This window comes from Notothenia rossii (genome assembly GCF_949606895.1).
Source record: "Notothenia rossii genome assembly, chromosome: 1".
NCBI lineage: Eukaryota > Metazoa > Chordata > Actinopteri > Perciformes > Nototheniidae > Notothenia > Notothenia rossii.
Genome location: NC_136912.1, coordinates 69,598,051 through 69,625,738, shown reverse-complemented (window position 1 = coordinate 69,625,738; position 27,688 = coordinate 69,598,051). Strand labels below are relative to the sequence as shown.

The 27,688-nt window shown below is 40.9% G+C and overlaps 1 protein-coding gene across 7 annotated transcripts in view; it reads left to right on the top strand.

The window, feature by feature from the left end:
• tns3.2 (tensin 3, tandem duplicate 2) overlaps positions 1 to 27,688 on the top strand; it is a 54,647-nt gene that overhangs the window by 14,677 nt on the left and 12,282 nt on the right. For all 7 annotated transcript variants that reach the window (XM_079687039.1, XM_079687038.1, XM_079687037.1 and 4 more), the window contains 10 exons: positions 214 to 326; positions 524 to 584; positions 676 to 751; positions 1,359 to 1,488; positions 1,696 to 1,761; positions 3,091 to 3,195; positions 7,522 to 8,439; positions 12,978 to 13,105; positions 13,694 to 13,802; positions 13,890 to 13,958. In XM_079687039.1, coding sequence (XP_079543165.1) covers positions 214 to 326; positions 524 to 584; positions 676 to 751; positions 1,359 to 1,488; positions 1,696 to 1,761; positions 3,091 to 3,195; positions 7,522 to 8,439; positions 12,978 to 13,105; positions 13,694 to 13,802; positions 13,890 to 13,958 — 1,775 coding nt within the window. The remainder of the gene's footprint in view (positions 1 to 213; positions 327 to 523; positions 585 to 675; positions 752 to 1,358; positions 1,489 to 1,695; positions 1,762 to 3,090; positions 3,196 to 7,521; positions 8,440 to 12,977; positions 13,106 to 13,693; positions 13,803 to 13,889; positions 13,959 to 27,688) is intronic.

Sequence of the window (27,688 nt, the reverse complement as noted above, 5' to 3'; positions counted from 1 at the left end):
TTAGCTTCTGATCTGCGATGTAGACCGAGGAGTTTGCTGTGACGTCTGACCTTAGGCAGCAGGGTCACGTACTAATCACCTGATTCATCTTCTTGTGAAGTACTAAAACCAGTCTGAAACCGTAAAGTGAACCGGCTTGATGAAAATTAAAGCAGTAACACAGTTATTTGACATAAAAATACATACATTTATACTTTTACATTTGCTCTCCAGGTATGTGTGGATACTTGGGAGCACATTAAAGGGAGCACTGAGGATGTGTCCCTCTCCGACTTTCCTCCTGTGTGTTGTTCTTCACGGTCTCCCCAAAATAAAACCAGATGGAGGTAAGAAGAAGCAGACTTGAATAACAGTAAGCTAACTAGATAAAAAGCAGTAGCTGGCCATTGTTGAAACCGTCTGCAAGGTGTCTACTGTATTCTCTTTTCATCTTACAGACAAGGAAATATGGAAATTCGATGGTTATAATCTAAAGCGTCTTCTCAAGTTAAAAAATATTTGGTACTAAATCTTATTTTCCTAGCATGCTGTCTCTTCATGAGAGTCTACCAGAGTCTACAAGCTGTTTGCACATCAGCAGTCTAGTAAGTTAATAAATGACATCATGATCTGTAAACATGGTGGGATATTTGAGATAAGATTACAGTGTGTAATGTGTGTTTATATTTATCTCAGCCATGTTAATGCAGCCCAGACAGACCGGCTCTACTTCGTGCTCCAGCCAGCCCAGCTGCTCAAAGGAGACATCATGGTGAGTGATGCTCTACAGTACACCATTATCAGTTGTGTCCTATAATTTTTTTAGCTACTAAATATTTTCAAAGAGGTTTCTTGAAAGAAAAAACAATATGAAATGGTACAAGAGCAAAAAAAGATTTGTTTTTAAATGAAAGCTCCAATTGAAGCTCAGGTAATATTAATTGATTATGTATATATTATTGGAAACATTATCCATACATGTGGACACATTTCACATTTTATTCACTAGTTAAAAGACTCTTAAGATGAACATAGAAATTCATTTGAATATATATATATATTAGAAAATAATATATACTATGAGGAAAGTACTTAAGAAATTATTTCGGAATGTTGGACCTGCAAAAGGAACCCTTACTATCTCTTGTTCTGTAAAGTCCAGACGGAAATGTATAATAATAGGACAGAATAAATAAGAATATTAAAAAACTTAAAACAGAATAAATATAAAAACTAGCTTTGCTTCACAACTAAATTGACTTGAAGCCGTTATTCACCCTTATTTACTGAAACTATAACTATGCAACAAATAGAAGACTTTTATCTCAGATACATCAGATAATAGAGCAGCATGACATGTGTCATCTTTCTGATTTTAGGTGGTTTGTTATGATAAAAACAGCTGCTCAGCCAGCAGGCAGGTCGTCTTCCGACTCCAGTTCCATACGGGCCTCGTGCACGGACACACCCTCACTTTCAGTAAGGCGGACCTGGACTGTGCCAGTGAAGGTATGTATATCCTGCTAACTGTTGTTCCAGCCACTATCAGACTCTGATGCAATATCCATCTTAATCAGTGACCGATAAATCCTCTAGTCTTCCTCCAAAGTAAATAAGAACTACCGGCGCTGACCCTGAACTCTGTATCAGCTGTGCAGCAGGTGTGAAGTACATGGAAATACCTCCAGCTGTCCGATTTGTGTGTTAATATTCCAGATCCCCGGTTCCCAGAAGAGGGCAAAGTAGAGCTGTGGTTTTCTGACAGCCCGGAAAAGATAACAGGTACACTTTCTCTCAAGCTTAGACAAACATAAGGCACCAGCAAACATAAATGCAACGAACTGTACACAGTAACTGAACAAAGTATGCAGGTGTTTCAATTATGTAGATGCAGTGTTTCCCGCAGAATTTGATTCTATTTGTGGGGGAACGGCACTCTGGCGGACGGTATTTAATTGTGGGAGCCCGCCACAAATGCATCAATGTATGGGAAACACTGATATGTCTTTCTAAGTAAGTATTTGCGAAGCTTTGATTCTGGATTCTCTGTGTATTATTGTTAAATTTTTCTTCTCTACTTCTCTAAAAACACGTTCTCGGGCACAGCCTTGTTTTAAACAAAATGCTAAATGGTTTACAATGACAATGTTAACATGTGGTTGTTTAGCAGGTAAAATGTTCACCATGTTAGTTTATACTGTAAGCATTTGCTTATAACCAATGCCATACATCAAAAAGAGAAGCTGAGGCTCTTAGGAATTTCATTCCTTTTGCAGGTATTTGGATTTTTACCTCATGGTGGCGCTAAAGGAAAGGGAATTGATCCTCTGGGGACAGTGAAAGTGGTTACCACATTTCCTGTCACTAATTTAACAAAGGAAATACTGTTAATGTATATTTTATATTGTGTTTTTAATGTCTGTTTTTAAAATGTTATACATTAATTTCCAGGAGATATTTGGAATTTTCTTTCTGCTGTCAATCATCTTGTGACTCCCTAATTAGAAAGCCCTGCTCATACTGACGCATGCAAACACCTGGACTCCTACACACACTCGCTCATTCTGACACAGACACAGTATTTTGGCTACAGATGCAGAAAGCCGAGACTATGTCAAGCCTCATTGTGTCTCCTAATTGAAGCAGAAGAGACAGACATGACTCCATTTGAAACATTACACCTGAAACACAGACACACAGCAACACACACCTATTACTCATGAATGAAGCACATATTCATCAAATCCAACAAACAGTCACCCAGGTGGGGGCAGTGTTGGGCACCGGGAGCTCAAATTGGCCCTCATGCGCACATTCACACTCCTCGTCCCTAAACAGGAAGCAATATGAGAAGTTATCACACACACCCATCTGACAGGAATTCAGATTGGGGATACTGTACAGGGGAAAACACAGGGGGGAAACCCACACACATTCAGGCGCACAGACACACTCACACACAGTAGAAGCAAAGCCTTCATTTAAAATCACAATTTTTCGAAAATCACAATTTGAAATAACATCTGGCATCAGCTGTTTGTATTGTGTCTGTGTCGTTTAACTGACTCCTGACCAGCCTCTTTGTCTGCTGTTTGTTATTTCCATGTGCAGGCAGAGAGCTGTGGCACAACGGTCACTGTGTGACGGTGGACTATGACACCTTGGACCCTTTGGTCAGGAGAGATTCATATCAAGACGCATCTCCTCTTGAAACAGGTGAGATGCATTTCATGTCTTTTGATCATCAACTTCAGTTCTGAATGATTTGTCTTACAACTGTTTCTCTTTTTTACCCTTTCTCATCCTGATGTTTCTGGATTCCTGTTGTGACTTTATAGTTAGACCGCATTTTGGAGTGAAACAATACATTTGAAGACACAGCACTTGTCAGCCCTTCTCTTACATAATGTTGACCTTTATTCTGTTTCCAAGGCATCCTTAGGAGAACTGGAATGCCAATTGCTTAGTTCTGACTTTTAAAAGGACAAACCAATGTTTATACTGTATAAGATTTGGTCTCCAACAACTCCTGACTGAAATATCTGTCTTCTAAATGCTCCACTATGGCTGCTTGCTGTTGTTATGAGAAGAATATCAATTATAGCCCTTTTAAGCAAATAGTTCTGGTCCTCTTACAATTTTTCAAAAGATTGCTCATGTCAAATCCCTTGATGTCAATGCTGAACCCATATCATTATTATCATCTCTGCAGCTCTACTGAGCTTTTTAGCCTCTTTTAGCTCATAGTCTTGGTTTAGGTGCAGATTTACATTTGCCTCAGTCTTACTTAACAAGTTACACAGACAATAATCAAAAATCAACCAAAGAGTCTTGGACATCGTACATCCACTGCTTCCTAGATTCCCTAGATCCTAGATCATTGCTGTACATCTTCCCAACATTTTTTTGTCCGTGACGTTGCGCAAGCCCCCTTAGATGGAAGTTAGCCCGCTACTATTATCTGGCCAGTCTTTGCAATATCAAGGGGGACAAAATATGCGGTTGCTCTGATCATCCTGCTATATAGATTTGAATGGGGAGGTCCATTCTGATCTAATTCCTTCTCTTTGATGGAGGCCAAAACAGAGATAAAAAGAGTGACATTTGGACTTACATTTATCAGGTGAGCACCAACCCCAGTAGATGAATATGGAAGTAGGCAGCTGTTTGCTAGCATGTTTGCCATAACAACTTTAAAAGATGGTATGTCAAAGTAAGTGATTTTTAGCTTAGTGGCCAAAATAAATCAGCTTAAGCATCTGTCGCTGCTCTTCAGAAGTCATAACAGATCTTCACAGTGACTAGATCTGCATCCCCCTGTAGGTGTAGATCCAGTCTATGAGCAGTTCTGTTTCGACTCAGGCCCTCGCTGCGGTCAGTTCTGTGAGTAATTTTCTGGTCATCAGACTGACAGCTTACAACTGCTGCGGTCACAACGATATTCCTGGGAATGGGCGTAACGACAATCCTCCAGACAGCAGCCAGACCGGACCCGTGGATTCGGAGGCGACTGTTTGTCAAAGAGTTTCCATTTAGTCAGAACAACCACTCACACACAGAAAAACACAAACAGAAAAACACACACCCAGACAGCTGAAACAATCACTTAACCGGGCGGTTAAGGTTTCAGTTCCAGCTGTTTTATGCTGTTGCTAAATCTGCTCTGCCAGCCATGTAATTTAGCTGGACCGATCACTGGGGCAGAAATGTGAGTGGCATGTAAACGCACATTTACACAAAAGGCAAACACACATGGCCATTACGCTTAACCGCCAGCACACACGCATGCACATGAGCATAATGAGGGTGCCAGCCAGTTAGCAACGCAGCCAGTCCCAAGAATGTTGTTTTCAACCACAGGTGGTTCTACTTTACCCTCTCAGCCCACTCCACTTCTTCTATCACTCCATCTGCTTTTCTACTCTTCCCCTTTATCTGGTCTCCTTGTTTTCTAGCTGAAGCGTGTTGCTCTCAGGTTCAAGTTGCAGGTTGCAATTTTTCCAATTTATCCCCATCCCCCTTCTGCACACAAGTCTCTCCAGAACCTGCCCCGATGTTTACATTCTCCTCTCCGTATTTGGCCAGCTCAATGTCTTTGTACTTTGTTTCTTTACTTGAAAGTGCATCATGTGCTTCCACCTGTGTGCATGCATGCAGTCTAGTGAATGATCCATCCAACAGTTTCCTTCTGCGTTCCCCCCTCGCACATTTAAACACGCATGAGTGCACACACTCTGCACAGCGTTGCCTGTACCTGTATCAGCCGGGACAGGATGCAGGGGGGTAGGAAAGAGGAGGAGGGATGAGGCAAAGCGGAGCTTGGTTCTGTAGTGACGGCCGGGGAAGGCGGGGATTTGTAGTGCAGAAGGAGTGACATGAGAGGGGAAAGAGAGAGTAGGAGGTGGGGGGATGCAGGGGGGCTGTTAGCACCTTCAGAGAAAGAATGTTCTTTGCTTGTCTTCCTGCGGCAGCCTGAGAGGACGACAGCAGAGGAGCTACTACCTACATGCCGGTCTGAATCTTTTTCAGCCTCCCTTTCTCTTTCTGTCTGGTGCCTCATCCTTTTCATTCTGTCCCGGTCCTTGCACCCCTCTTTCCTGTCCGCTTGTCATCTGTTTCTCTTTTCCTCTTTCTCTGACTCCGGAGGGAGGCTTCAGCAAGCATTTGCATCCTGTTTCTAGTCCGCAGTGGCAACAGTGAAAGTTAACTCCTGACTGCTGGTGAGTAAGTAAGCTGCTTTCTGATGTTAGTTGGGTATTTTAGTGTCCTTTTTACAGAAGCATTTTATAGTATTGTGAAAGTTATACAGTAAAGATCAGTGAGTGAACGTACAGTACTACTATCTGCATGTGTGTGTGTGTGTGTGTGTGTGTGTGTGTGTGTGTGTGTGTGTGTGTGTGTGTGTGTGTGTGTGTGTGTGTGTGTGTGTGTGTGTGTGTGTGTGTGTGTGTGTGTGTGTGTGTGTGTGTGTGTGTGTGTGTGTGTGTGTGTGTGTGTGTGTGTGTGTGTTTGAGACCTAGCAGACCAGCTGTGAGGGTTTATCATGCATGTCTGGTATTTGAGTTTTATTGCCTCTCTGGACTTAAGAAGCTGTGCTCATACAGCTCTGGTATGCACTATATGTATTGTTGCAGTCACTGTACGAGTCTTATCTCATCTTAATGTAACAACCCCTATCAGAAAATATCTTGTCTGTTTAGTTGTAGTATGCTACCGTTTGGTAAGCCTTAGGGGTGCAACGGACAATCCATATTCTTTGATATGAGATGCATTATTTGATCTATAAAATGTCAGTAAATGGAAACAAAATCTTGTATCCAAATATAATTTACTTTTGTATTTGACAAAAAAAGCAGAAAATCCTCACAATTGTTTGGCATTTTTGTTTGAATAAATGTACTTTAATGATGAAACCATTATCATAATAATTGTAATAAACATCTGTGATTATGGATTAATTCATCAGGATTATCATAGCTACTTAAACATCAAACATTCAAAGACTTTCCATGTTCAATTCCAAGAAATTAAAGGTTGTATTTAGCTTTTCATAATTTGTACCTGTAGGTTCCTGGCCCCTTATTGTATCTAAGCCTTCTAAGGGCTAATATTTATTTAAAAAAGTACAGACAGTCTAAGTATCTATAACACAGTGCAGTTTAGTGTGTGTGTGTGTGTGTGTGTGTGTGTGTGTGTGTGTGTGTGTGTGTGTGTGTGTGTGTGTGTGTGTGTGTGTGTGTGTGTGTGTGTGTGTGCATGTGCGCGCAATCAGCTCTACCTGATCTCAGGTACACGTCTATGACAGACATGTCCTTTGCGTGACACACGCATACACAAATGACACACGTATGCATCCGACAGCCCACACAAAGAGCCTCTATGTTATCTACATGGAGTGTGTCTGGAGTGATGGCTGGGGTCCAACAGGTGTGTGTCTGTGTGTGTTTTAGTCACTGTGACTCACATACAGTATTGGGGTAGGTATGGAGTCATATATAGTAAGAATATCCTCAATCCAAAGGTGTACTTTCTACTTTACGTAAAAATATTACACTTACATATGCTGCTGTAAACTTCAAATTGATCGAACTGCTGCACAGCTTTTTTGAGAATGTTTAACTTTATTTACAGCTAGAAGAATATCCAATTGAATCAATAAAAGGTGCAATGAATATTGCAAAACGTGAATGCTCGCCATTTCTCTTGGGAATTGAATATCTTTGGGACTTCTTGAGCTCTATGACATTTTTTAGACCACATGATTTATTAATAGAAAACATGATTGATAATAAAATCTACTGTATAAAGAAAGTTAGATAAAGCCCTTATTTTGATGTACAGGTAATTAGTTCCTAAAATGATGCCATGTTTGTTAATATTTAAATCGCAACTTTTTGTTTGTTATTTGTAGTTCACTCATCATGTCCACTTAACTTCTGACAGCAAAGCTACCCATGCTTCAACAGGTCACGCTCCCATCTGTTTTCACTCTTCTGCCAACATATACATCTTCTTCTGACCTTTTTGTTTTTGTCATCACAGCCCCACCTCATGTCCTGGACCCTGGAGTGAGAAAGAATATTGAGCAAGGTGCTTCGTTCCACTTGAGCACCAGCAGCCCCGGCTGGAGCGACCGCGCTCCGTCTGCCAGCAGCGACTCAGGCCTGTCTGTTGCCTCACACGGGTGGGCCGCAGCCGGACCAAGGAGAGGGGCTGCACGGGAGAAGGGCACCCAGGCCGGGAGGCTGTTCCCTGGGGTGGACTTTGAGATTGTTCAACCTCTTCTGGAGGTCATGACAGAGCTCGCTGCTTCAGGTCGAGGGGAGATGACTGGAGGAATGGAACACACTATCAATGGAGAGGCTTCATCCAGCGAGAGGGAAACGGATATATTAGATGATGAGGACGAAGTTGACAGTGAGGCGGCTCCTGTTTCAGACGTGCCGAGCTCAAGCAGCATCTGCTCCCTCTCCTCTGAGAACCTGCCCGAGACTCAGACATCGTCCCACACTGAGTACTCCACACACTCCTGGGTTCAGCAGCAGCAAATGGTTGACGTCGTCTCCGATATTCACCTTCAAGTGGATGGGGGCGAGAGGTTAAACAGGTTGAGGAAAGAGAGGCCTCCACCTCTGGTAGTTCCTGGGACACCACCTCGAGGATTTAGCAGCAGGGAGGCAGTGCAGAGGGGACTGGAGGACGACACACATAACGTCCCACTTAGCACAGACGTTACCCACAACATACAGTCCTTCAATACTAGACAGGGTTTGTCTTGCCAAGAAGAGGATTTGTCTTCATTAACTACAGACATCGATGAGTCCATTGAACAGCTGAACCAGCTCATTTTGGATTTGGACCCCACTTTTATTCCTGTTCCTACCAGCTGTGCCCCCCTGTCCCGATCAGCCTCCCTCCACACCAATGGCCTCAGCCACAGGGGAAATACCAATATATCAGGTAAGATATTTCTAATAATTTAAAACAATATCATAAAATCTCGAAAATGTTTTGCTTGTTGGAGGTATTTTGAAAATTAATCCTATACGCTTTGGAGATCCTCTGACTTTTCCTAAAGTGCCAAGACAAGTGTGACATTTCAGCTTTTAAACAGCTATTAGATGTATTGCCATGACATTTGGTACAGACATGGTCCAAGACTTTGGTTTGTGACCAAACATCTGCACAACTAATCTCATTCCCATCAGGGTCAGCACAGCAGCACTGTTCTAAGAGCTTATTTGCAAATGTTAGCATTCTAACGTGGAAAACTTGGAGGTAACATTATACCTACTAGATCGTAACATTGTTACATCTAAAATATCTGCCTAAAAAAGACTTAGAAAGCTGCTAAAGTGTGTGGACCCGTATGAGACGGATATTACAAGCCATTTAACCTTTTTTGGATTTGCAAAATACAGCTATCACTAAAAATGTAGCTGCTTTGGGTAAACTATCCATTTACCTTGGTAAATTATAAGAGTACCTTTACATAGCTCTACTCTTACAGAGGCACAAAAAGTCCACTGTGACGGTTTGCCTGGATGAAATGCCACACTTAAGAAAATACATGTGTGCCAAAAAGGTGGTGGGCAGATTCAGCTCTTAGGTTGGACTTGTTATATTGTGGAGCTTGGTTCAGCTGGCATAAACAGAGAACCATTTATAACCAGGGACTGAAGGACAGCCTGATTGTGGAAATCTCCACCTGAGAGAGGTGTGTGTGTGTGTGTGTGTGTGTGTGTGTGTGTGTGTGTGTGTGTGTGTGTGTGTGTGTGTGTGTGTGTGTGTGTGTGTGTGTGTGTGTGTGTGTGTGTGTGTGTGTGTGTGTGTGTGTGTGTGTGTGTGTGTGTGTGTGTGTGTGTGTGTGTGTGTGTGTGTGTGTGTGTGCACGCATGTGTGTGTGTGTTACAGAAGGTGTGTTTGTTAGTGTACATGGTATTTGCTGGAAGGGTGGAAGCATTTCATTAAACAGGAAGTGGATATCCCTGCAATGTAACTAGTATATGGCCTGTGTTCACCATACAATATGTCTTAGCTTGACTGGAAGTATACAGAACTGGAATAAAAAGTGACATAAGGGGAAAATGTCCAAAGACGGACCAATCAAAGTAAAGCCCAGAATAAGGTATGCCATCAAAACATAATCCACTGACATAATTACAGAATGTATGGTTTAGCAAGCAGCTGAACAAGGTTACATTCATTACTTCAACATAGTGGGATATGATCATGAGCCAATAATTGGAAAGAGCTCAGAGGTTTAGAAGATTTAGATCTGACACCCAATGCTTCATTTCTGATTAGACTAAAACAACAATACTTAAAATCCTGATAAAGACGTTTTAAAAGGTAAAGTTGAACTTATTGGTTCATTTTTTAATGGTTAACTACATGGCAGTCTAGGGGTGTACCATATCTGATGATATAATGTGGAAAATGCCCCCAGTTGGTATGATAACACAAATGTGTTTTAAATTACATTTACCCAAATACTTGCAGTGTACATAAGATAGACTCACTAGGAAGACTTTATCTTTACTTGTTTAGGAATTTAACCAAGTAACCATTCAGACCTCTACAGAATTATCACCACTATGCCCACTTAAGCAATTCAGGCATGATATCATTGGTTTATGACCTTCAGATATCTATAGCATACAAACTAATGTAAAACGGCAGAGTTAATTTGATATTATTTGAAGGGCCTGTTTTGCTTATATGGCAATAGTGCAACAGTTGAAGAGTAAACATAGAGCACACAGGTCATAAGTCTGAGAGTCCAATCAAAATATAAACACGACTGGGGAGTGTTTAATCACTCATTACATAGGATTTCTAGTCGGTGTTTACATTTTTTTTTTTTTATTAAAATGTTTCTAACGTACAAAAAAAAGACAAAACCGCAGTTTATTCAAGAGATTAGGAACTTGAGTTCTAAACTCAATGTGTTAAGAGACAAAAGGTGTTCCTTAATTTAATTTTACTATCTGACTGGAAGGGATCAATAGAAAGATATTCTGATGAAGTGTATTCACCATTTCACTCAAACCAATGATGGAGTTGGACGTCAGCTGTTTGTCTTAAAAATAATCTGATATCCAGTGCAATTCAACATTGATCCTTTGACCAAATCAGAGGTGCAACCAATCCTGTGGTGTTAAAAGCGTGAGGAAAAGTTGTTTTGGAGTGCAAGTGAATAATGTAAGGGACTTGATCCGGTATTTTTAGGTTCTGGCATAACAACATTGTCACACCTTTTAAAAACTTGAACCTGAACAGTGATGGGGCCTTTTTTTCTGACACATGTGTGTCTGCGTTGCCTCCTCTTCACTATTATTTTCTCCCCCTGCTGGGACTCATGACAGATTTACTCCCTCTCATATCCACTGGGACGCAACCACGAGGAAAACACACATTTCTGTTGCGACCTCCGCACTTGATTCATTTTCATTTTGAGGACTAAGGGTTATAGGTGCACAGGTGGTGTCAATACTTTCCAGTTATTTGTGTACAGAGCAGCTGCTCCATCAAAGTTAAACTCAGAGTGGCCTGATGGTTCACGTGGGAGCTCCTGACACTCAAGAAAGGCTTTGACAGCTCCTGATTCATGATTTGAAGATCCCCACTGCGGTTACCTTTGACCCAAGGCCATGTGCCTTGCAGGGACCCTGTGTTTTTGTACACTGTCAGGTCAATGAGAGAATTTCAGCACAGGAAATGGAACATGTGGGTTTGTGTGTATGTAGGTCATCGAGTTTGTCAGGGGGATATTTCCCGGGGGTATATTTGTAGCATTAACACCAATATTTCACCAATATGTGTTTTTCAAGGCGATGTTTCGTGGCAGGAGTTCGTAAGCGATCAGGAATGCTTTTGAAGTTTGACACAACACTTTGCTCTCCAGTGTGTTTGCATCATGCCTTCCTTCTCCCTCTCATCATCTTTGGAAGTGCAGTCTTCAAAAGAGAGGAGCCTCCTCAAGAATACAGCGTGTATCAAGTGCTACTTGACACTGTGAAGATACAAAAACTCTGTAGAAGAGCTCTCGGCGGGCCGTCCGGTGTAGAAGAGGAACTGGATTAGTTTTAGTTGGACTAGCAGAGATGAGATGATGGACGCTCACAATGAAAGCTGAGCTCACATTGTTCCATATTGGGGTTTACAGTTTACAGTATATAGAGTATCATATGCAAGCATGGTCAATCTCTGTCTTGACACACATGTCAGACTGTGGTTATGCAGTTGCAAAAAAGTAAAAATAGAATAATATTCACAATTAATTTGTTTGTTTTAGCAAAGAAGAATGGATAAAAAGACTATAATAATACAAATATATTATCAAATCTACATGACTATTGTTGCCTATATATATTAACACAAAATCAGCCCCTGTATTGCCAATATTGAAGTTTTGGGTCAAATAAATATCCACAAACCTGGCTCACTCCAGCAACAACAACACAACTGCTACAGCCATTAGCATGCTTACTGTTTGCTAATCAAGGTGAAAAATAATAATGGAAACAGAGTAGGTTTACTTACTATTTTTGCCACCTTTCCCTTTGCTGCAGAGTTAAAAATATGTGTTAATGGATCTTCCCTTCCCTTGTAATCTTTTTAAACTGATATCTTCACATACATGCAGAATCTCTAGGCAATGGGTCAAGATGTTGTTATTCTACGCAATCTGGTTTTTGAGTTCTTGTCCATTTGTCGTGGGAATAATCACAAAGGAGCTGGCTTTGAATCCAGGTAAACAGTCTACTTGGGGAGCAAAAGAGGCCGATTATAACTATATCATTTCAGTGCTTACACTGAAGGTTTATGTCTTATTAATGCATTTTTACAGGGTACAAACATGTCAAAAAAGGATTCCTTCAATGTTGTTATAAATGTATTAGGCACAAGCTATGTAATGAGTAGGACATTAGACAGTTAAAAAATTTACTTCTAGAGGACAAAAGGTTTTATTATCTGTTATTTAATCAGCCGACATGTTGTCCAATTCTGATGTGTTAGGGGAATAAAATATGCTATGAATCTTTTTAAAACCAGTTAGATAAAACCAAAATGTGTGGTTGTGCTCTTAATGATCGCTTCCCATCACTGACTGTTCATTAAGATTTTTTTCCCAACAAGTCGCCATGATGTTCCACCATCTGGTCACAGTGAGGTCTTGTTTAGTCACACAGCATCTGCCCTGATGACAGGAGCTACACAGCGCTGACGAAGACACTGATCGACTGTTTTGAAAGAGACAAACACGCTTTACTACTGTCATCACCTTTTATTACTATCTGATCATACCATAATTACTAGTTGATGTTATGTGTTTCTTTTACAAGTAAAGACATAGCTGCTTGTGGATATTTAGATAGATACTGTAGATATAAAAAGGTTTGATTCTTTGGTTGATTACATTTCAGATCACGATCTGTCTGACTGTCTGGCTCTCCTCCCACGCTCTTTCTCTCCTCACCCTTCTCTTATCTCAGGTTGGAAGCAGCAGATGAAGGTCAGTGATGTGACGGACTACGCTGGTCTCCATAGCCCAGGATGGAAGGGGGGTCAGAGCTTCAGAGGATCCCCAGCCTACTACAGTCCCCCTTTCTCACCAGCTCAGGTAAACACAGTTTCCTGGTTCACCTCTGTGAACTTTGACTTCTAGTAGTCGAACTTCACCCACACTTATAGACAAGTACGTCTATACACATCGCTTTGAATACTGGTCTTATGTCTGACCCGTTATAAGTGTCATGTCAACAGCCCTGATCAGATTACACTGTTTTTAAACCATCTGACAAAACATTTGGACAATAAATTAAATTAATGTGTTAGATAATTAGATGACAAAAATGATAACACATGGTTATCACTTTAAGATCAGATAAAATATCTCTTTTGAGATAATGTTACTGAACCTGCATCATTATAGATGTTCTTTTTCTACCCTACTCCCTTTCTCTCTCTGTATTGCTTTTCTTTTTGGTTTCTGCTCTTGCACCCTTATGGCTGGGCGGCATGAATGGCCCAACTGTTTACACCAAAACACAGCCTGTAGCCACACACAAATCACAAGACTGATGTCTGCTGGTGTGTGCTGGTGTGTGCTGGTGTGTGTGTGTGTGGGCTTGTTACCCTATAAGACAACAACATGTTATTGTGTTTTTCCCCTAATTTCTTTCTGACTTTTTAAATTCTTTTTTGGAAGCATGGGCATCCCTACAAAACCAACAGCGTGGACTATCGGGGAGAGACAGATGGTTCTGTCATTGTCCCACCTACTCCAGGCTTCCCAGTGTCTCCTCCAACGCCCTACGGTAAGAGATATGGTCCCAATGGACACTTCTTGATGTGGGTGGGTCTGCATTTTGGAATCTTATCAGGGTCTTCTCTTCTTTTCCCAGTGAAACATTTCTCAGAGTTTTCCCAGCTCCGGACTAGCGGGCAGTGGGACCAACACAGCTCAACACAAGGTACACTTGTGTCTGTGAACATATGTGTGTGTGTGTGTGTGTGTGTGTGTGTGTGTGTGTGTGTGTGTGTGTGTGTGTGTGTGTGTGTGTGTGTGTGTGTGTGTGTGTGTGTGTGTGTGTGTGTGTGTGTGTGTGTGTGTGTGTGTGTGTGTGTGTGTGTGTGTGTGTGTGTGTGTGTGTGTGTGTGTGTGTGTGTGTGTGTGTGTGTGTGTGTGTGTGTGTGTGTGTGTGTGTGTGTGTGTGTGTGTGTGTGTGTGTGTGTGACTGGCATAAGAGTGTAAAGCCAAACACTTGTTCTAATGATTGCTGCTGGACAGGGTTCAAGGGCTGGCTGGAATGTCCTCCTGGCACTATATACCCAAAACACGCACACACACCTGGCCTGTACTTTGTTGCTATTGGCTGCATATGTGGGTATGGCTCTGTTTCTGGTAGGTCATGTCTGTCTAGAGGAAGACGGATGGCTTACTTATTATTCTTAGGTTTAAGGTAGAAAGTGTTTGGAGGACTTGATGAAATGGATTGGGATCCTTTCAGGCCCATTTAGGGACAGCTGATACTGGAACTAATAATAGTTGATGGTAACAGAGGAAGAGACCACTGCAGGCAGGATACACACTCACGTCCTGTTCTGGGAGGGGACGGGAGGAATGGGGAGGGTCTTTTGTTGCTGGGACATCCTGCCTGAGGAGATATGTACCACACAGCTACAGAAGGAATGTATTGTAGTGTCAAAAAACACAAGCGTCTTTGAGTGGTAGTGTCTTAAATCTGATATATCTATAAGTGACTGGGATGTTCCTGTTGAAGCTAAAAAAAAATCAATTGATGATCAGTAATGTCGAGAGGGTGGTGCTGTTGGGAAGCTACTTTAATCATTTCACCCTGGTAAATAAGCTTTGGTGAAAAATGTATTTCAACAGTTTCTGTTTAAGTGTTTGTGGACTAAATATAATGTTGTGAATCAAGTATAAAACATGGCAAATCTGAAGGATAAACATGGTATTTCTGTATCCTGGCATGGCTGCCTGCCTTTGCCTCAGCCAAAAGTTAACTGGCCCTAACAAAAATAATGGCAGGGGAACAGGATTCCAGAAAGGGGGCCTCTCATGCCAAATCTAGCCTGACATAAGGTATAATGTGGCCCTTATAGATGTATTGTTTTATCTAGATTAGTACTCACAACATTGGGTTAAGGCAGTGGTTCTCAAAGTGGGGGGCGCGCCCCCCCTGGTGGGCGCAGAGACATGCCAGGGGGGGCGCGAGAGACCAGGAGGAAAAATGGTTATAAAAAAAAAAAAAAAAAGATTTAAAAAAAAAAAAAAAAAAAATCATAATTTGAAAAATTATTGATTCGAAAATAATATGATGCAGTACAGTACTATTACGTCTGGGTCTCTGTTTCATTAAAGCTCGGCTCTGTGTGTGTGTGTGGAATGAGCCATTTTGTGTGCGCGTGAGAGAGAGAGAGCGCACCGGTACTGGAGATCGTTGTTGTTAGCTTCTGGTGCTAGCGAGCTACGCTAACGGATAGGAGTTTTTTCAACAACAAAGTGGAGGAGAGTCCTCTCCTGTCAGACTGAGAGCTAAAGGACTCTCTCAGTGTTATCTCAGTGGGTCTCAAATGTTTTGGTCACCATTAATGTAAATAATTATTTCCGAGGCACACGTTTATATGATCATTATAGTTATAAAAAAATAAGAGAATAAATGAAAAACAGGTATGAAATACTATATGACAGTAAAACAAGAATAAAGTTTAAAAGGGTGATTTGTAAAATATCCATCAAGAAAAAGTAAATCTGTTTACATTTCTGTTTCATATGGGTGTTGAGAGATGTATCCATAGATCTCTTCCTTTCGCTCTCAAAGTGCACCAGATTGATGCTTTTAACTTCAATATTTAAAAATAAATCTTCCCGGGGAAGCTTGCCCCCGCACCCCCCTATGTGACGTCCACACATCACCTATAAAAATAGCACTTTATCCCTGCTTACACCTATATGCCGTGAGCTGAATATCGAGCCTTCATTGTAACAGTCGCGGGTACGTTGTGTATTTGCGTGGGGATTGTTGCAGTAGAAAATTCCACTGTAGCGACCGGTACATTAATGGGAAACCCTAAATGTTTGAGCACCCTCTATGAAACGTCAAGCTACCCCACAGCACCCCCAAAATAAATCTCTGGCGCCGCCACTGAGCCTGATTATTCGTTTTGGGGGGGCCCGACTTTTTTTTTTCTCCAAAGGGGGGGCCTGACAGAAAAAGTTTGAGAACCACTGGGTTAAGGTAACTACTATTTTATGAACTCAGTGTATGCGAGAGGGAAATATTATATATTGATGTCAGACTTGGAGTACTCGAGTGCTGGACTCGGAATTGAGTCTGACTCGACCTCTTCTTCAGTGACTCAGACTTGGACTCGGACACGAGGAGTGGGTACTCGAGAGTGACTCGGACTCGAGACTTGGTGACTTGACTACTACACTGATAGATGTCCCTCGTGAAACAATTGATCTGTTTTTGGATAACCAAATACTACATTCAGACGATGTAATTAATTTTTACACACTGGATTTATACTTCTGTCGCAAACTGGTATTCTTCTGCAGTATAATTTATATGCAGCCAATAGGCAACGAGTGAAGAGTATCTTTTCACTGTGCAGAACTCCGACCAGTTTTTGTCAGTCCCTCTGCCTTAAATTAAAGAAGACCCCCCCTTGAATAAAAAACTTGAGCTGCTTGGTTAAGTCTTCAAATATAATGGCAAAATGTTAATATCAAGCCTATTTATCAGTTTACACAGTTTAAGTCGATCCTATCTGTATATAGTTTTCCCTTCTACTGCAGAAAATGTTGACAATATTGTGACCATAACATATTATCGACAACAAAACCAAAAAAGTAGTATTTATGATTCCATTCTGTTTTGCATTGCAGACAGATTGTTAACTTAAAAGGGCAGTTCCAACTGTTTATTGTAAATATGTTTGTCGGAACAGAGCAGTTACAGGATGGAGAAAGAGTTGATGAAAGAGTCATTATTCTGTGAATACAGAAAAAACACCTGATTATTCTTTCTGCGCTGGATGGACAGAAGAATTAACAAAGGGTGCAAAATATCTGGAGCTCACCCCCAGTTTGCAGACAACAGTTTCCTGTTTCCCACATTAAAGTCAAACAATTGCCTGGGAAAAAATGTGCCACGTCGGGACAGAACAGTCAGATCCCCAATTTAAATTATTTGTATTCAATGTTAAGGGTCATTACTGTAAGCACAATCTGACCTGAGGCTACTGTAATGTGGGGAGTGATTACTGTGGGCAGCAGCTGACCGCTCCAAAACAACAGAGAGCACTCAGTGAGCCTTGCCGAGCCCTTCAGCTGTGTTTCCACTGTGCTACTATCAGCACGGTAATCACACTGGGCAATCTGGGAGCCGGGTGTGTTGTGTGTGCTGGTTTTTGTGTTAGGTTATCATACAGAAAGAAATTCCATGATGAATACATTTTTGTGATCAAAAAAGTCCACATACCTAAGTTTAAAACTCTATATTAAATATATGTTAAATTTGGTTGAACATTTGAATGTATTTACAGTTTTAGACTAAACTACATTCTTAAACCAAATGTATCCCTGTTAAGACAGCTAGGCGACTTTTCACCTGCCAAATCGCCAAATCTGTGCTTATAGCGATTGCTTAAATAAACACAGAAATGTCAAATACTAAATGTTATGAGACTGTTGGGTGACAAACATGATCATTGAGAAAACACCTTGACTTTATCTAATCTTTTTAGGTTGAACTACAATTTCTTGAACCTTGAAAGTCAAAGAAAGCTTTTAAAAAGCATATACATCTTAAAGACTAAGGGAGAATCATGGAAATTAACAAAATTGTATCAAATACAATTATCTGGGTTTTTAGTTACAACAGACTGATTACATATTTTCATACATAGCCTTCGCAGAGTCACTGCAGTATTTTTTGCCATGAATCAACCCAAAGATGAACTCTCTCTGTGTCCTTTCATTTCCTGGTGACAGCAAAGCGCAGCAATAAACTGTTACGCAATAACATTTCCTTTGTGTACTTGTGGCCAAATCAAAAATAAACAGTGATATATATGCAGAAGCTCTTAACCAGAGGAAGCGGGGTCCAGCCAGAGGAATGTAGATGCTGTTATGAGCGGAGGTTCAGCAGAGGGAGATGGTCTTTCAGACAAACACTTGACTGTCTGAACCTCAGGGGTCAAAGGTCAGGAGAAAGTACGAGGGAGAGGGCAGGGGAAACCTATGCTTCTCCTTCAGATGCTTTATTTTGCGGTCAATGACGACCGAGAGAGAGTTGATAGACATTAAGTTTTAAGTGCCGTTATTTATCCTGAAGAAAGGGAAGGTTTGAAGTCGATTTAATGATGTGTTCGACAACAGTTCAGGGAACAATTGTTCATCGAAATGTAAAAAAAATGAGTGAGAGCTGCTAAAAGATGCTAAAAGTGATTGAAAGGTTTTTAACCAACACTATACAACAACCATTTCTAAGTTAATAATGTTTCCTCATCCTTTAAAAAGGTTTTTCCGTGATTCCAGAAAACATTCTTTTTTAAATCATCATAAACAATTTCATTATTTTTAAGTTAAATTATTAGGGATGTAACGATACCAAAAACTCACGGTACGATAATATCGCGATAATAAGTCCACGGTACGGTATGTATCGCGATATTGAATAATAATGGGAAAGGGGGGGAAAAAAATCTTTTTTTTAAAAATTTAAATAAAACATTTTTTTACTCGGAAAATGTTTTTTTATTACATAATAAATCAGATTTTTACAGCATTTTTGTAGGATAGCAGTATTTTAAAGTGTCAAAAACAAAGTGACAGTAACAGACTGGAAGAAGAAAACCAGTGTTTTTGTACCTACTAGTACTATCAAATAAAGTAAGCATTTTCTTTATGCCACTGCATCTCACAAATAAACAAGGACATTTAATAATCAGACCCTGCAATAAAATAAATCAAGTTTCACTTTAGTTTTTCAAGTAACTCAACTCAAACTCACTAGTCACTCACTCAGCATCATCAGACAGGTTTTTAGGAATATGAGAATGTCCACATTTCCAGGTATTTATAAACTGGGATGTTTGGGCATTTACAATATCCCCTGCTCTGGAAACAACTCTCTCGCTTGGTACTGATGTTGCTGGGACAGCAGTGGTCGCGTTTACCGAATATTTTATTTAACAATGACGGAAAAATCTGAAAGCAGTCTGTCATTTTGACAGATTAGAACAAACTCGGAACAGCACCAACGTTTCCCCGCAGCGAGGCTCTGGTGTTATGCCGTGTTATGCATGCCCTCCAAAAGGAAATTATATAGTTTCCAAACCGTACTTTGCCGTACAGATCAATACATGTCTGGGAGGTCTTGCTTTACGCTGTGCGCGTCCCGTCCCGCGAGGTGCATGCACACACGGCATAACACCGCCCCCCCCGCCCCGTTGACAGTTCACGAGCATGCTCTGTCGTGAACTGTTCAGACCCGACGGGTAATAAGGGATTATGACGGATATTTTACGATCCTGTCTGTCAAAATGACGGACAGCGAAAAAGTCTAACGCAGGCTTATTGACATGGCGAGATATAAATATATGGTTGGTACATGTCTCTAGGTGTGTAAATGTGGCCCTGTAAATACGATGTCCTTTTGTGTTATCTGTTGTTTTATTTTCATGTTGTAACCTACTTGCTGCCATGTTGGACAGGTCTCTATTGAAAAAGAGATTGATGATCTCAATGGGACCACCTGGTTGAATAAAGGTTTAAAAAAATAAAAAAAATAAAAAAAATCGCGGTAGATTTTGTCAGTCTCACGACGGTATTGGGAAGTTTATTTACCGCGATATTCGGTATGTCGTTACATCCCTATAAATTATTAATAAACTATTGGTAATATTACAATATCCACTTGGCTTAAAGGAACAGTGCTATCTACAAAATCCTTTAGTGATTTTACTTCAAGGAACAGTACAACATTTACGGAAACTAGATAAAAAGATCAATTTTTATCCCAAAGGTTTTCCTAGATTATTATGGGGCTGGTTAGCTTAGCCTAGCTTAAATACGTACATGATACAGTGGGGAAAAGCTAGCATGGCTCTTGGCCAAGGTAACACCGTTTGCCAACCATATGCTTCAGTCTAATATAACGTGCTAATTAGTGAGCTTTAGATATTTTCGTGAGCAGATTGTATTACCATTGACAGAGCCAGAATAGAAGTTTCCCTCTGTCTGAAGCCTTTATGCTAAACTATGCTAACTAGCTCGTCAACTTCGAAATGAACGGTGTGGTTTTTATCATTGAACCATGACATTAAAGTGAATAAACATACCAAAAACCATGAAACCACATCTTATGTTAACTTTTTTATCATACTTTTAAAGGTTTTTTGTTTACATATTATACTGGCCTGTCGTTTTATAAACAAAATATTTGGGCCTTTAAACTGATGAATGAGCATCCCAGATGGACAGAGCTCATTTCCTGTGACACGGAGGTTAAAATAATGTAAGCAGCACATGTTTCCGGTGCCACAAAAGTAAACTCAACCCAATTCAATCAAAAGCTTTGTGGTGTAATTTACGATGTGCTAGGATTAGACACATGACAGGAGACACGGTCAGTGTATGTCTGCATGCCTTTGTCTCCGTGTTTGTGGCGAGCAGATGGTAGGAGTGGACACACATGCCTTGACAGAGAGGCCATAGAAACCCCTAGATCAGCCCCCCCCCCTCAACCCTCTAACCACCACCAGCTCTTCACTGGTCCATAAAAGGCCACACATGACCTCTGACCCTGCTGGAATCCATTCTGATTGGGGGAAAGTGCTCGCAGTGGCCCAGCAGGGACAATGCTCAGTGGTCAGTGAGAGGAAGGGGAGGGTGGGAGGGAGGGTTATTAGATGCATTGAGGGGAGGGGGGAGACATTCTCTCCCTCTTACCCCTCCCTCTATACAAACCCAGAAGTTGAGCGGTGTCACAACAAGCCAGGAACAAACGGGGAGCTTATTTTTCCATCTGGGGGACGAAAGGAATTGGGCATGGCGGCGAAACGATCCAGCCCCTGAACAAAAAAAATTGAAACTTCAGCAAGCCACGCTCAGATAGGAGAAGAGAGGTAGAGCGAGGAGATTGTTGTAATAGGGAGAGTTTCATTCAGGCAGAACATACCACACAGGGATAAAGACTTTGGAGTTGAAGGACTGAAAGGAAACCGGCAAATAACGGGATACTTCAGAGGGTGTCACATCATGACTGCGTCTCTCGGTATGTAAGCGCATGCACACGTGTGTCAGATAGCTTTTGAATGTGATTAAAAGTGTCTCTGCTGTTCATGAACTCTCAAGGTGTTTAACTTTCCTCCTTGCATTCCTTATTCTTTATCCTGCTCTCCCCAGGCGGTTTCCTCTGTTTTCTACCCATTATCTGTCTTGCTTATACAATGTTATCTCTGCCTCTGTCTCTCCTGGGAATTTTAAGGAGGGCACACATGCACAGACACACTTCCCATCTCTCCTCCAGGAAGCTGGTATTCGCAAACAGTTTCTGGAATTTGCCCGTCAGATGCCTTTTCTGTTTTTGCAAACTCAACCCCCCCCCCTCCAAAACCTTGTCTTTCTATCTTTTTTGTGCACAGAAATACGTTTTCTTCTTGTCTCGGACAGCAGAATCTGCAGCCCCTCTGACATATCACACGAAATGGGATGATGAGATGGTTTGTTCCACTGCGTTGTTCATGATCTCATCCTGTTAAAGGCTATGTTGGCCTCCATCGTGCAGTCATGGAAGGCTTATGTATCTGTGGTTAACCATGGAGGCTGTTTTCCCCCTGCGATACTGACCTCAGCTGATCCAAAAAGCCTTTGAAGTTTCAAGCTTTTTGTCATGTGCTTTTCGCTTCCCACATCTCCCAGAGATGTTATACACATATAAAACAACATATTGCTGAGCCACATGTTTCATGCACTCATGAAAGAAGCAGAGCTCGTTGTATACCTAAAACCGCCAACGGGTCAAATGTACCCGCTATAGATTTTCAAGGTACAATGTTCTTTTATTTATCATACAGAACAGTGAGTTTTTCTTTTTATATGATATAGGTTGTGCAGATAGCATGAAGTTTAAAATATCGCTAAGAGTGCTGATTTAAACGCTTGGTGTTAGACTTGTGTTTTGTTTAGGTACAAATCTCTCTATCTCTCTCTATCGACATATCTGTAATGTTCTGTTCTATGAACATATAATTGTCTACATAAATAGACGACGCGGACTACTTCTCTCATTCCGAGTGTCCATCTTTCTTCAACTGGCACGTAACCTGCACACATGCATTACGTCCTCAACGTGAGCTCAGTCATCCAAGATCTTGTATTCTCCAAGATGTTACACTATCTATAACTATCTATCTGTCTATCTCTCTCTCTATCCATCTATCAATATATCTATCTATCTATCTCTCTCTCTCTCTCAATCTATCTCTCTATCTATAAGGAACCGCAGCAGACAAAAGGCGTTGCTATAGCAACACGTCATGTTTACGCTGCATTTTCTATGAGGTAAATATTACCCGCTGGCGGATATGGGTATAAATGGCATTTCTTTTGGCGATTTTTCTCAATCTGACTTCATATTGACCATTTTTAACAACAGAGGGTGTTACATAACACACTTTCATGAAAAGTCACGGACTGGGAGACTTTAATATGTTATTGAACAAAAGTTACACACAATCAAAAAACAGCTGCGGGTAAAATGTACCCGTTGGCGGTTCTATTGTTAAATATTTGCTACAGAATTTGGTTTGCCGAGAGTTAAAACGTCCTATTCAATTGTTAAATTCTGTTAACGAGGATTTAATTCAAATTAATTACCAGTGCAAACTAGAGAAACTTCTCGTCAATGCTCGCAAGATTTTTATGCTAAATTGTATCTGTGTTGACATGCAAGCATAACATTCAAACTATATATTATTCAATGATCAATGAATTATTTACTTGCTTTTAAATGGAGTAGCTATTTTAAAAACTCCTATTTCTCTTTAATAAGTGCCATGCCATAAAGCTTTCCAAGAAGCTTTTTACCAGGAAATTATTAGGAAATTACAGACATGGTAAAAGGAAGCATTGCCAAACTTAGTTTAGAATTCATCCCTATTTTATGACATATTTTAGTTCAAACTATTCTGGGTTAATGGAGGAAGTATCTGGCAGAATCACAAATGATGGATTTGTGCAACAGGACTGTTTAGCCAAAGTTGGGTTTGGATCAAATCGATCATTTCCTCAAAGAAAGGTTATTGGGGAGCACTGCTCAGGATTTGGCTTTTACAGGACTGCAGGAAATGAAGGGGAAAGAGGCAGAAATGTTAAGCCACAAGGATGGAAAATGTTGCCAAACAGTGGACAGTAGACCAGTTCAGAGCACATAGACTGAGTGGAAAGAAGGGAACGAGGATTTTTTTTTCACAGAGCGTTAATCAACAAATGGTCTGTGGTATCATGGTGTGTGTGAGATGTACCAGAGCATCAGTGGTGTAATGTGATGACGTAATGGTTTCTATAAAGCAGCATACAATACAGGCAGTATTGGCTCTACATTCAGACCATGGGACATGTTCTCTTTGTAGAAGGAAGCAGATTATTTCATTCAGCCTGACTTTGTGCGAGTGTAACTAAGTTGATTTCTTATAGGGAGGGAGGTTGTTTTGCTTTACTTTAACAGTGACTTTATACCGCTGTCAGCTATTTTTCGTTTACTTGAAAGCTTCAGTATGAGTTGTGTGGAGCAATTTTATACGTTCTTCATCCCGCCTACAAAGCTCTGATTGTTCAACTGTTTCTCCAACTGAATGAAATAACTGTCTACTTCAGACAGATGTGAGTATTAGGTTTAGCGCTCGTATTTAGGATCTATAAAGCATAATTGACAAATTCGCTGCTTACAGTCATCACTGATTAGGCTTAGATCTCTTTATCAAAACCAAGCTTTGAAGACATCAAGCTTTGATATAGTTGTTATTTCAACAGCAGGAAGCAGTTCTTATAACTAGACCTTTAAATATGGTTATTAAATGCCACTGGGACAACAGATTTTGCCTTTCAACCAAAATGTGTTCTCAGAAAAATGATGTATAGAGTGTGAAGCAGCAAAGACTTGTGCGTTAAGATCTTTCCAGAACAACGATTCATATTAAACTATCGTGATATATGGACCCAGAAGGAGAACTACTTATGATCCATGATCACTTCCCCAGGCGGGTGAAGTCTAAAGAATTTCACTTAAGCTTCAAAACATGATCTATTTTGCAGTTGGGACTTCCTTCAGGCATGGAAAACAGTGCATTTTGTTTTGAGCTTGAGGAAAACTTAAAATATCAACATCTGACCCTTAACTCTAACTTCATAAGTCCAACTGTCTCTGACTTATGAAGCCATCAACTCATTATGGGAATACTTCAGACAGCAATAAACACCTCGTATTCTCTCTCTTTTTTTTTTTAGAGTGTCCTTGTCTGCCGTTACCCTTCACCCGGTTTCACTCCCTCATACACCCGCTCGTAACTTTAGCCTCTCCTCTGCTACTGCACTGAGTCGACAAAGCTGTCCGTCCACACACCCAGAAAGAGCAGAGGAATCTGATTTACAGATGACCGCCTACTAGTTGGTACTCTGCTACAGAAAATTCTTCTGAATAGGGGGAGGAGGCGAGACACAGCAGGGTCTGAGGCTGATTGATTTTTAACGAAGGAGGGAGACAACTGATCGCATTCTGATGCAGCGCCAAGGGATACCAGGGAAAGAGCTGCACATGCTCACTCAAAACGATTTAAAGCTTTACCTATTAACATCTTTTGTATCAAAGGAGCAGAGAACTGATATATAAAAGTGGTCGACCACAGAGAATTATATCAAAATCTACAGCTATACTGAGCTTTAAAGCCTCTTTTAACTCGTAGTTTTGGTTCTTACTAAACATTTATTTCGTAGTTCAGTCCCATCAATCTCTCTGTGCACTTGTGTCTACCTGCCCGGCAACAAACTGTGCCCTAGCAAAAAGCTAGATGTGTTGGTGGTTGAGACCAAAACAGAGCAAAAACGAGGGAGTATAAATGCACTTATATTCATCTGGTGGACACATACATGAGTCTTATGGGATAGGTATGTTGCATTGTGGCTGCTGGAAGTGTCAACAATGTATGCTGTTTTTAAGAAATGTACTAGTAAAGGATGTTGTCTACCACACCAGACTTGGCCACAACATTTATAGAATAAAGAAAAACGCTGTTGTTAAGAACATCGCAAATACCTGGCCTCATTTTGAAACCTAGAGTTTCCTCTTTCTGATCCCAGAAATTGTTTGCTTTTTTTCACATATCTAATATTACAATATAGAGAAGTTGAACTTTAAATAAAGCTTAGTCTTTCAATGATATATGTCTCTTAGAGTTTGGATCATATCCGTCTTTTTGACTTACAGTTACTTCGTTTTAGCCTGAAACATTTTTAAGATTCATTCTTACTTAAAAATATTGACTTTCAGTGTGCCTCAGGATCACAGCAGGTGTCCTCCTCCTCACTGCGTTCCTGTTTCCTCTCAGAGTTGCTCTTACATTCCCTTTTCCCTTCATCCCCCTGAGGAACTGCGGCCTGTGATCGCTGTGAGCAGCTGTAACACGCCGTAGACCTACAGACCTGTGTGTGTGTGTGTGTGTGTGTGTGTGTGTGTGTGTGTGTGTGTGTGTGTGTGTGTGTGTGTGTGTGTGTGTGTGTGTGTGTGTGTGTGTGTGTGTGTGTGTTGCACTCACATTCCTGTGGTCAGCAGGGAGTTTGTAAACCCACTGTTGTCCTGCATAACTCCACATGCATCTCTGTGTGTATGCATGTGTGTAGGCTCACCCCTCTGTCTAATGAGATGCTGCTCAGGGAGTAAATGTTTGGATGCGTGAGTGGAAGGAATAAAGGAGAAGTGTTTCTTTGTCACAACACAACATAGGCTCTTTAGCTGCCCTGAAAATGTGACGGCTGTATGTTTGTAATCTTTCTGTGTTTATTCCACTTGCCTTTCATACCATTCTACTTATGAAACAGCAGCATGGTTTGAATTGGGAAACATGAAGAGGAATGTTAGCTCCAGATAACCTCTCGTTGGTTTTATTGATTAATGGGATTATTTCCGTACAAAGCATGAAGGTATGCACACAGTTTAAGCCATATAAGTGTCACTCTTTGATCAGGAAAGTGTGTTTGTGTTTTGAGGGGGGGGGTCATTGGCTGGAGGAGGTTGGCAGTCGTGCCCACGTAGGTCTGTGCCATCTGGCATCTGGAATTGGTTTTGCACGGTTCGACTCAAACTGAAGAGGCTTTGTGCTCATTTGGAGCTGTGCTCAAACAATGGACAGGAAAACACTGTTGGGAAAACTGAAGGGGAAATACACTTGAAATGGTTAGAAGATAATAGTTGCTGGAGTTATTTAAAACTTTTTTTTCTTTGCAGTCTACTTACATGTTTGCATGTATGTTTTTATATTTAACTCAATACAAATATTCGGCACAAAAAAGGACTTGGCCACATAACTGTCAGCATCATTCGTTTCAGAAGATTCCCGATAACAATATCAGGATGTTTTTAAGCCAAACCCCAACCAAACTCTAATCATGGATTAGTATGATCAGAAAAAGTCTGACTGCTTTGGAAGCACCAACAAATGATGTAGTCTTAGTCATCTGGGTACTTATATGTGGATATGTTTTCCCAGTCACATGTCACATGTCACATGCCAGCTTTAGGTTATGATAGTAGTTGCCACAAGGAGATTTAATTTGGTACCTGATATTGAATATCAATACACAGATAGTTTGAGAGAGATAGCTCTTACTTTGGAATGGAGTCTAACATTTTTTTTCTTATGGTTGTTTTTGTTTCTCTGCAAAATTGATTGATTTGCTGTTGCTCCATCTGTTTCACACTGAGCAGGGAATGTCCTCTCCAGGTTTCTTCATTAGTACACGTCCATCCCTAAGTGAGTAGCTATGGATACTGTGCAGTGTGGAAACGCGGTGTGAAAGGTGTCTGAGGGTGTTATAATGACCAGTGGAGCCTCACAGAGCAGAGTCTGGTCTGAGGTCAGAGGTCGGGGTGGGGTCAGCCGGTGTTGCCACAGTGTGGGCTGCTCTTTCATTAAATGGATGAGCAGGGATGAGCTGTGCAGCAGCAGATGTGGCAAACCTCAGCACGGAGAATCGGCCGTGGGAAAAGAGATAGACGAAGCTCGGCTGCTTTCTGGGAATCCTCCTGAGAGTGGAAAACTGACGGACTGTGGGAATGTTTGAGGAATCCCCAGTGCATTGCTCTCATTTGTGTTTGTTTTTTTCTAGCAGCAACAACAACTAAAACTGTTTTTTGTTTTGTTTACTGAGATGTGCAGATAAGTAGGCGAATCCGAAAGTTTTAGGTCTAAACTTGTCTGCCCTCTTGACCTTTAACCATTAAGAGTTCAAGTTGAGTGTGGACTGGAGTGTGAGGTGTACCAGATGCACCATGTGGGGTATCAGAGGGCAATAAACCAACAAATCAATCATCACTGATGCTAAAATATATGAAAATGCAGAATTATGCATAAATGGACCAAAGTTGTTAAATGTGTATATATATATTCGGCTTAA